Source organism: Pundamilia nyererei, unplaced genomic scaffold (assembly GCF_000239375.1).
Source record: "Pundamilia nyererei isolate P.nyererei 1_Seehausen unplaced genomic scaffold, PunNye1.0 scaffold00185, whole genome shotgun sequence".
Classification (NCBI taxonomy): Eukaryota; Metazoa; Chordata; class Actinopteri; order Cichliformes; family Cichlidae; genus Pundamilia; species Pundamilia nyererei.
The window spans coordinates 835,620-846,913 of NW_005187586.1; the positions used below are offsets into that span (position 1 = coordinate 835,620).

Here is an 11,294-nt window from a genome sequence, read left to right on the forward strand (position 1 = left end):
AGAAGAGAAGAGAAGAGAAGAGAAGAGAAGAGAAGAGAAGAGAAGAGAAGAGAAGAGATCCTACCTGGAGTTGTTCGGACAGCGTGGTGGACTGTCTGGCACTCAGGGCTGGAGCTGAACTCTCGTCAGGACGCAGGAACACTTGCTGACCACGTCTGTAGGGATCAAAAACAGCAGTGAGTACCTCTGTGTGTGTCTGCGTGTTTGAGTTGTCCTTTGTGCACGCCAGCTGTCAGACTTTAAGTGATAAGCTGCTGGCAAAGGAGCATTTCCATTCCATCACACACACACTCCTAGACACAACAATTTATCTCTTCCTACATCTGAGGAGTGCAGGAATTTAAAGGTGTGTGTGAGGGAATGTAGGAGGGGAGAAAAAAGGTGAACGTGTTTGTGAAGTCCTTACAGGTCCTTTCCTTTCTTCCTCTCAAGCGCAGTCATGTCATCTCCACCTGTCGTACGCAGAGAGAGCGCCGGAGTCACACACACATTCGCGCACACGGCGAAGTACCGAAGCACACACTCGCGCTGGCAGGCTGAGACGCACACTGGCGCGCTAACTCCACGAGCTGCAATGCATAGAGCTGAGAGTGAACACAGTCCCTCCTCCTCTCTCCTCCCACCTCTCTCTCATGCTCGCTCTCTCTCTCTCTTTTTCTCTTTCTATGTTCCTCCTCTGGGTCTTACCGCCTCCCTCAAACCCTCCCCATGATTCATCTCTCTACTGTCAGTATGTACGCTGAAGGGAACACTGTTATAAAGACACACATAATGGGCCGACTTCAAAAAAAGAAATAGAATTACCATCTCGGTTTTGTCGTTTGCTTCTGCCAACATGTTCTTATATATAAATATATATAAGAACATATATATAGTGATGAAATGTCAGGTTAAACTGATTTTACTTGGCTTTGTTACCTGTGTTTTCTTGCTTTTTGTTGGTTTGTCAGTTCGCCAAGACAGAATAAAACTTCCTGTATTTGCTCACGAGCCAATTCTAATGGAACAAAACTGCAGGCATGCTTCAAATGTGGCTGTGGCTACAAAGAAGCGACAAATTCTAAAACATGGATGCATTCCTAACGTCATCAACCGAGCATCACAGAAAATCTCTACAATCATCAGCCAGTGTTTACCAAACTCAGAAATATAATCACAAGCTCACCTTCTGTATAGATTTATTTCCTATTTGCACAGCGTCATGTCACACTGAAGCTGACCTTTGACCTTTCGCCTCTGTCGCCTCTGTCAGTGCGCCCCAGGGCAGCTGTGGCTACAATGTAGCTTGCCATTGCCAGTGTGTGAATGTGTGTGTGAATGGGTGAATGACTGAATGTAGTGTAAAGTGCTTTGGGGTCCTTAGGGACTGAGTAAAGCGCTATACAAATGCAGGCCATTTACCATTTTAATTTAATCCAGTATTTTTGTTATGGTCAGAAATGTGTTTGTGTCATCCATCCATCCACAACCTTATTGGTCATCTGGCTCCATCTCACCCTGTCCCCATCATCCTCCTCTGTCGCACCAAACTTCTGCATGTCCTCCTTCACTACATCCATGAAGCTTACTCTGCAGTCTTCCTCTTTTCCTTCTGTCTGGCAACTTCATCTGTCCAACATTGCCACCGTCGCTCCTCTGCACATGTCCAAACCATCTCAGCCTCTAACTTTGTCTCCAAACTGCTTGACTTAAGCTGTTCCTCTGATGTCCTCATTCTCTTCCATCCTGGTCACTCCCAATGAGCCACCTCCAGCTCTGCCCCAGTAACTGTCCAAACCATACATCACAGCATGTCTCACCATCTTGTAAACCTTCCCTTTCACTCTTGCTGCTTCTTCTGTCTCCCATCACCCCTGACAGTTGTCTCCACCCAATTCACCCTGCCTGGACTCTCCTGTTCACCTCTCTTGTGCACTGTCCGTTGCTTTGGATGGCTGATCCCAAGTATTTAAAATTTATCTAGCTTCACTGTCTCTACCGCTTGCACCTTCACTTTTCCACCTCTCTTCCTCTTATTCACACACATGTATTCTGCCTTCCTTCTACTGATTTTCATTCCTCTTCTCTCCAGCGTATACCTCCACCTCTCCAGGCTCTCTTCACCTATACCTCTCCATTAAAACTCTCAAAGCAAACATCACATCTGTAGTGATCCTTCTCAGCATGACGCCATACTGCAGCTCAGTTATCATCATCTCTATTCTTAACCAAGCTTCAATATCGCTCTCCCAGTTGTTCATAAGATGACTGATCAGCATTAGTTCTCTGCAGTTACTATAGTTCTGCACGTCACCTTTGTCCTTGAATATCGGTACACTTCTCACTCCACAGGACTGTGTTACACATTCTGGTTTAAAAGTTCACCGTCCCTTTTCCTTGACATCTGTGTAGACTTTAGAAACTCCCACCCCCCCAAAAAATAACCCCAAAACATCAGGTTATTTGTGGAACCACTTAAAATAACTTTATTTATTTGCAGATATTTGGAAATTCATGAAAATTCGTGTCAGCGAAGTCAGATGTGGAAGAGCTGTTGTTGCAAAAGTAACAAGCATAGATAATTAAAATATATCTGACAACATCCTCTGGTTTTTGATAAAGTCTTATTTTGTTTTATTTAAATTTGGTTGCTGTTCTGGAACATTTAATCATATCACGTGACCTGATAAAGGAAATCTTTGTGCACAAACCTTCAGGCTACAGTTTTTATGATATAGCAACAGGAGAAGAAAAGTGAGAATGCTTTGGTGTTAGAATCAGAATCAGAATCAGAATCAGAAAGGGTTTATTGCCAGATGTTGAGCAGGTTTACAACATTAGGAAATTGCTGCGGTGCTTCAGTGCAACATACTGTCATAAAAATATAAAAATAAGAATAAGAATAAGAATTAAAGTGCTAAGTGGATAGATATATACATGATATATACATGAGTGCAGGTGGTGATCAGTGCCAAACATGGAATGATGCAGTGAACACAGCGTAGGGTCATGTGTTAGTGGTGGGAACAGTCATATGGTTATTGTTCATGTGTCCGACAGCAGAGCGGAAGAAACTGTTCTTATGGCGAGAGGTTCTGGTGCGAATGGACCGGAGCCTCCTGCCTGAGGGGAGCAGGTCAAACAGACTGTATCCAGGGTGAGAAGGGTCAGCTGAGATCCGAGCTGCACGCCGCAGTGTCCTGGAGGTGTACAGGTCCTGGAGAGATGGGAGTTTGCAGCCGATCACCTTCTCAGCAGAGCGCACAACACGCTGCAGTCTCTGTTTGTCCCTGATAGTGGTTCCAGCGTACCACACAGTGATGGAGGAGGTGAGGATGGACTCGATGATTGCAGTGTAGAACTGCATCATCGTCCGTGTTGGCAGGTTGAATTTCTTCAGCTGCCTCAGGAAGTACATCCTCTGCTGGGCTTTTTTAATGACGGAAGTGATGGTGGGCTCCCACTTCAGGTCCTGGGTGATGGTGGTACCCAGGAAGCGGAATGAGTCCACAGAGGTGATGGGGGTGTCAGTCAGGATGATGGGGGGGAGTGGAGCTGTGTGCTTCCTGAAGTCCACAATAATCTCCACTGTCTTCTGGGCATTCAGCACCAGGTTGTTGTGGCTGCACCAGGACACCAGACGTTCAACCTCCCTCCTGTAGGCAGACTCATCCCCGTCCGAGATGAGTCCGATAACGGTGGTGTCATCTGCAAACTTAATTAGCTTGACAGACTGGTGGGTGGAGGTGCAGCAGTTGGTGTACAGGGAGAAGAGCAGAGGAGAAAGAACACAGCCCTGAGGGGAGCCGGTGCTGATGGTCCGGGAGTCCGAGACATTCTTTCCCAGCCTCACATGCTGCTTCCTGTCCGTCAGGAAGTCAGTGATCCACCGGCAGATGGGATCAGGCACATTCATCTGGGAAAGCTTGCCTTGGAGATGGTCTGGAAGGATGGTGTTGAAGGCAGAGCTGAAGTCCACAAACAGGATCCTGGCGTAGGTTACTTGGGTCTCCTACCATCGCACACAGTTTCAAAGGCAATAAAAATCGATGAAGAATCATTTAAAACTCCCCACGGTGTCTAGAAGTATTCAAAAAAAGACTCAATTACATCATTGGCCCTTTCATTTTTTCACACCCGCATTTATTATTGATAGAGTTTTCTTAAGTCTAAATAAAACAGAATAAAATCTTTGAAAATAAATCCTGAAAATCAAAAGCAGGAGGAACCCTAATTTATCCGAAAAAACCAGCTTAGCAGAAACACAGTCACACACCACCGGAGCTCGATGCTTTTAATCAGCCGGCAGATTTATCATGTCGGAGTCTAGAGCGATGCTGACAGCGACAGGACATTTAGCATGAAGCTGTCAAACAGACTAAAAGGAGTCTGTCCAATGCAAGTCTGTCAAACTCACAACAAACCATGACTAGGCACGCTTACAAAGTCACATCACATGTTAGCGGATGCTCTTCTTAAGCAGTCGTATCAAGTCAACACTCTGCTGGTAATTCTTGTTATTTTTAATACATTGTAGGTGTTTGTATGATAGTTTGACAACAGCTAGGCCACTTAACTGAGGACAGATTTGAAGCTATCACAGACAGACAGCCACAGTGTGGGATTACGGCGGACCGATTCAAATGAAGTAAGCAGCTTCGGTTCAAATGCTGAAAATTGGCCTGACTCGGGAAAGATAATGGTAATTGTTTGGAAAAACAATTAAAACTAAGCACTGTTGTGATGTGTTCACTGAAGGCTGAAAATGTCTGAAATAAATTCAAGAAGGTTAAGCATTCATACAAAATCACATAGAGCGTATAGCAATGGCTATTCGTCTTTGAGTAGTACTTTTGCTTTAATGTACAACCTCATGCTGGACAAATAATCAATGGCACACGCTATTTTATGAATTTATCACTACACTAAATTTAAGAACCAAACCCAGTTGAATCCTTTTATGAATTTATTGAGTTCACAGGCAGTCAGAGGTTAAGCCCTGGCTCATGGGGTTATGTTGAGGTGAGAGTGCTCGGATATAAAATGCTCTAATATCAAACCCAGCGACTGCCTGTTTTGTAAACAGTGAAGGGTTATTCCAGTACAGCACAAGCTCAGACTGTATCGACTGTGTTGTGTTGGCTAATAGCTGCAAGACACAAAGACATAATCAGCACAGCACACAGTTCATATCATCAGCTCTGTATGGCACACACTCACAGAGGCAGGAGAGCAGGCCCTTACATATACTCAGAAACACAAGCAGAACTACAAACACACACCTCAAAATGGGTTAGTTCAAAGCAAATTCTCCTCAAAGACTGTCTCTTCATCTGCCGTGGACTCGGTGATCTAGATTACCTTTTACACACATGCACACACATGCACACACGTGCACGCACGCGCAAACACGGAAACGCAATTCTCCACGTTACTGCTGCCATAGTACAGCTGAAGAGAATATTGATCTCTTGTTTCTGATTAAAACCAGGGCTGCTCAAACGCAATCAACACACAAACCCACCCCGTGAACCCACCCACTGCTCTTTCTCACACACAGACCTGTAAAACAAACACACACACAAACTCTGGCAGCCTGAATCCAATGTGAAGGGCCATAATTAGTAATCAGTGAACACGGGATCGGATGATGATCCAGCCAGTAACCGCGCTCTAATAGTTGTGTATTGTCTTTATGAATAAAACATATATGTGAATGTATGAGATTTATATAATGTCTATTGAAAAACTGTGATTGGAAGTGTGTATATGCTGAAATCCAGAGCTCGCTTTTGTCCAGACTCTCTTTGAGTGATTGAAAGCACTAAACAGTAAAGCTGCACTCAGGGGAATAGGGCTAATCTACATAATGGTGGAGATATATTAACAGCATCCTGATGCACACACACACACACACACACACACACACACACACACACACACACACACACACACACACACACACACTTAGGTGTCAGTTGAATGTAAGTCTTCCTCATCCTCCACACTAGCAGCGCCCTCTCCGATGCGACTGAGCCAAACAGAGTTAAGACAATGATGTATTTATGTTTTGTTATGTTTATCTCTCTATTTAACTGTATCATTACGATGCTAATTACAGGGCAGTCTTTATGCAGTTTTATGTACATATTATAGTACCCTGTGATTAAAGACTGATAACAGCCTTCAGCTGGTAGATTACAGCTATTTACAACCGTACTGACATTTCACTATTTATTTTTCTCTGAGAATATCACTAGAATGTAAATGAAAGGATTCATTTTCAATGCAGATTTCTCCAAAATCAGCCCTCTTTTGTCTTACTTTCATTTTGGACCTCCATCAAAGCTTGAAAGGGGGGCTGTGCAACTTGACCCTTTTCTGTAAAACAATAGCGATTCCTTTTTCTAGATGGGATGTGCTCCGCTTGATGAGGAAAGTGCATTTGGAGAAGTGTTTCTACTGTGTGTGGAGCAGGTAAGGACAAAGAGAGGAATTACTTGATCATGCTCATAGTGGGAATATAAGATTGTTAGATAAGGCTGATAAAACTCAAATGGATCTGAACCACCTCACAAAGACGACTTATTGTGCACAATAGCAGTCATACCTCATGTAATGCACAATGCTTTACCTTAGCTATACACGCAGTGCTGAAACAATCCATCATGGAACCTATTAGTAAAATGTCAGACACCCAGTTATTGATTAAAGCGACCAACCCCTGGTTGACAGTGGGTAACAAGAACCTGCTTTTAAAAGGAAGAAACACTCCTGCAGAACTAGGGTCAGACGGTGGCAGCCATCTGATGCAACCAGTGGGATGACAAACCGCAAACAGGACATATAAATAAATAACACATAAAAGTAATAAATAAATAGAGTAATAAAAGCACAAACTGCAGGATGGAGAAGGCAAGTCTGTCTACAGGAGTTAATAATAACGTTACAGTTGCACTAGGAAAAACAGCTTAGAGGCCAAGGCACCTCAAAAATTACCGAGACTTTACACAAGGAACTTCGGCAATGAAATGTCTTGACTCTTGACTCTTGACAGTGGCATTAAGCAGGAGTGAGTCTGCGAATGGTTTGTAACTGAATGCAGTAACGTTGACAACTATCTGTGATAAATCTGTGAAAATTGCAAATCTCACTCCTACACGCACAGAAATTCCTCCAAAAATGGCTATAGGCACGATCAGGCATAATATTATGACCACCTGCCTAATTTTGTGCCGGCCCCCCTTTTGCTGTCAAAATAGCGCATTTAGGCATATGCTCCACAAGACCCCAGAATGGGTGTTCTGGTATCTGGCACCAGTGGAGGTGGGGCCTCCACGGATCAGACTTGCTTGTTCAGCACATCCCACAGTTGCTTGATTAGATTGAGGAACTGGAGATTTTGGAGGTCAAGTCAACAGCTCAAACTCATTGTTGTGCTCCTCAAACTATTCCTGGACCATTTCTGCTTTGTGGCACATTATCCTGCTGAAAGAGGCCACAGCCATCAGGGAGTAGTGTTTTACAGTGTATGTGGTATGTGTCAAAGTAACAACCACATGGATGGTAGAACTTGAGGTTTCCCTGTAGAACAAAGCATCACACTGAATTTTACCTTCTTCCCATAATGCATCCTGGTGCCAGGTGATCCCCAGTTAAGCAACGCTCACACATGCTCAACTGGCCACATGAAATAAAAGACAATGTGATTCATCAAACTAGTTGAAGTGCTCATTGTTGATGGTGGACAGAGGTCAGCATAGGCATCCTGATTAGTGTGCAGCTCTGCAGCCCAGTACACAACAAACTGGGATGCACTGTGTATTCACACACCTTTCTATCAGAACCAGCATGAACTTTTTCAGCAGTTTGAGCTGCAGTAGCTCGTCTTTTGGACGCAGAGATCAGCCATCGCTCCCGACATCCATCACTGAGCCTTGGCCGCCCATGACCCTGTCGCTGGTTCACCACTGTTCATTTCTTAGATAGATACTAATCACTGCAGACTGGGAACTGCAGAGCCGCAGTTTTGGAGATAATCTGACCCAGTCATCTAGCCATTACATTTTGGCTCTTGTCAGACTTCTTTAAATCCTCACGCTTGCCCATTTTTCCTGCTTCTAACACATCAGCTTTGAAGACAAAATGTTCACTCGCTCACTGATACAGCTCATCTACTTACACATGCCATGATAACAAGATAATCAGTGTTATTCCTGTCAGAGATCATAATGCTGCACCTGATCAGTGTAGTTTTTGCAGGACAGTAATTCAACTACAAAATTATATAGGTTCATATATATATATATATATATAGGAATTTAACCAAAATAAAACCAGTTGGCAACCACTTGAGTTGAGTCCCCTCTTCCAATGAGAGGTACTGCAGACAAACTGTGCTGATCAGTGCAAACTGACCCAGACCGGCTGCAATGTTCTGGCAATCATTCTGCGTTTATAAATTAGACAGCAGCTATTTGCAGACTAGTAACTGCAGTCATTCGGAGTCGGACCAGACTGCCTCTCAACGTGCGACCTGTACTTGTAATCGAAACACTGAGCGTGCACGACCCTAAACCTCTGGGCTGAACTGTTCACCACAACTATTTGCTATTGATCGCCACATGCTAAAATACTCAATATGATCATGAAGCACCCACCGATTTTTCTTCACTGCAAAGCCATTACAGAGCAATGTGCAAACCTTTAATCATTCTGTCTGTGGGCGTTTTTACTGGTGCGATTCCTGTACTGAAACACTGTCATCTCCCATTACAGTGAAGTTGCTCGGTTTAAAGAAATACTCCAAGTAGCGTGCGACTAACAGTTTAGAGGGAGGTGTATGTCTGAGCATGTGTGTGAAAATTACTTAAACTTATTTTTACTCATAACTAATTTCCTTAAACAAAACAAGCAGTAAAACAACAGCAGGAAGGCAACAACGACACGCCCTCCTTTGGAAAGTCACGCAGGCGATCACACATGCACTTGAGGGCGAGCTGCTCTGTTTGTATTGATAACGTGTTTCAACACTGCAGTGCCTTTGTCAACGCGAGTCTCCTCTGCGAGGCATAGCTCTGGCAAACAATGAATTTGAACGCACAAAACTGCAATAACATTGCAACCGGGATGAGGGAAAAAAGCGCAGAAAACACACATGCACATATTTCACCTTTGTACAGCATGTATTCACCACACTCCTCTGATTCAAACCCTCTTTCACTTCTCAAGATGCAGGCCTCTTTTTTTTTTTTACACAGTTTGATCAAAGTGTCTCATAAGCAAAGGTCTTAATATGACTGTGACTGATTTTTCAAACAATGCTCGGTTCGCTTCATTTTATACACCAGTCAGTTTCGAGCCCGATGTTGTGGGAGTCATTATTTCACTGAAACGGTCACAGCACCTTACAAATCCAAAGCTCTTTGTGCGAACAGTGGAGCTGTGCGTTGTGTCACGGCCAGCAGAATCCAAACAGCATAAATAACAAACCTTTCTGACTTCTGTTCATCAAAAATCACAAAGCAAAATTTTGAGAGGTTGCTTGGTGGTTGCTATGTGAGTTAGTGCGTTGGCAACCTGAAAGGTTTATAAGCCAGTTTCCATACCAACACGCGCTGTCTCCTAACTGAGTACAGGCAGATGAGAGGATGATGAAAATGGAAAAAAAGAAAGAAAGGAAAGGAAAGGAGGCTTCAACTGGATTTACAGCAACAACAATTGCTTCTTATTGGTGCAGGCAAAGCCAGCACTTTGGTGGGTTTAAACACTCTATGGAAGTGATGATAAATTAGTAAGTGACAGTGATTTTATGTAACTAAATTTAAGAGGCACTTTGCAAGTTTTGAACTTTCTTGGAGTAGAGCCAAATCCTCCACATCATAAGGAGCCAGGTGAGGTAGTTCGGGCATCATGCCTAGGATACCTCCTGCACGCCTCCTTGGTGAGGTATTCCGGGCATGTCCTACTGGGGAAGCCCCAGGGCAGACCCAGGACTCGCTGGAGAGATTATATCTCTCGAATGGCTTGGGAGTGTCTCAGTCCCTCCAGATGAGCTAGAGGAGGTTGCTGGGGTCAGGGAAGTCTGCAGCTTTGAGAGGCTGTTGAGCCACCGCAACCTTAACCCGAAATTCTAGAACAGATGTTACATTTGTTAAACTTTCTAGGTTTCTTTTTTTTTTCCTCTGTAAAAACTCGAAGAAAATAAATTGCAGTTGAAAACAAGCCAGTGTGTCCCAGTGTCCAAAACCCCCAAATTGCAAAAGAAAAAATGTTGGTTTGCGCTAATTGTAACTTGGGTGGTTTTGGGTGGTTTTGAAGAAATCAGAAGCTGCAACAAAAGGCAGCATGCAATTGATTTAGTCTCACAGGTGATGAGCGCAGAGTGCTGGTGTTTGTAGATGTCTGTGATGTGGCTTTCTGCTCTCACCGTAAAGGGCTGTAACTGGCTTTGTTAGTAATGAATACATACATTATTTACAGGAGCCATTTATAAGATATGAGAAGAGTTTTAGGAGTGTGAAACTCCCTTTGCTGTTTCAGCTTCTCTATGTTCTCTATGTTTACTGTGCTTCAAGGGCTGTAAGGGCCGGGCTGAATAGGATCTGGACTACTGCAGAAACCTTTCCAATTACAATAAGTGTTTCCTTATTTCTGCTAAGAATTCATGTCTTCAGCTATAAATGTTAATACAGGGTTAGGCGATGTACCCGAGTCTTCAGCCGATCTGTCTATTGCTCACTGAAGCCTCATCAGAAATGGTCTCAGTGGAAGGGTGGCTGTCAAGAAGCTATTCTTAAGGAAGGGAACAGGAAGAAAAGTCCGGGATATGCCAAATTACACAAGAACTGGACTGAAAATCAGTTACAACAAGTCTTGTGGAGTGATTAATCTAAATTTGTAATCATGAGTGTGTATAGAGGAGGTCAGGCGAGAGGTACAACAGGAGTGTCTACACCCATCTAGAAAACATGGTGGAGGCTCAATGATCCCAAACACACTGCCAGAGCAGTAAAAACATACCCGGTTAGAAAAACACACAGTGGAACACAATCAGTAGTGGATTGGTCTCCCCAGAGCCCGGACCTCAACTTTACTGAAGCAGTGTGTGACATCCAAAGGAGAGCTTTGAGTGAGCTTTAAGAAGTCTGGAGAACTATTCCTGAAGACTGCTTAAAGAAATTACTCTTTAATTAGTCTCAGGTCACAGCAAAGATGGCCTTACAAGTAGGGCTGAACGATTATGGAAAATAATCTAATTGCGATTTTTTGCCCCAATATTGCGATTGCGATGCGATATGCGATTATTTTTTAAG

The 11,294-nt window shown here is 43.6% G+C and overlaps 2 protein-coding genes across 3 annotated transcripts in view; one reads left to right on the plus strand and one right to left on the minus strand.

Annotated features, from left to right (window-relative positions):
* Positions 1 to 11,294, plus strand: part of clpb (ClpB family mitochondrial disaggregase) — a 520,737-nt gene that overhangs the window by 285,342 nt on the left and 224,101 nt on the right. The window lies entirely within an intron of this gene.
* Positions 1 to 11,294, minus strand: part of pde2a (phosphodiesterase 2A) — a 176,749-nt gene that overhangs the window by 115,678 nt on the left and 49,777 nt on the right. The window contains exons 1-2 of one of the 2 annotated variants that reach the window (XM_013914299.1): positions 407 to 583; positions 65 to 155 (exon numbers count right to left, since the gene is read on the minus strand). In XM_013914299.1, the coding sequence (XP_013769753.1) occupies positions 65 to 155; positions 407 to 441 (126 nt within the window). In that variant the 5' untranslated portion in view covers positions 442 to 583. Of the gene's footprint in view, positions 1 to 64; positions 156 to 406; positions 584 to 11,294 lie in introns of those variants that run through there. The other variant, XM_005746911.1, reaches the window with a different exon arrangement.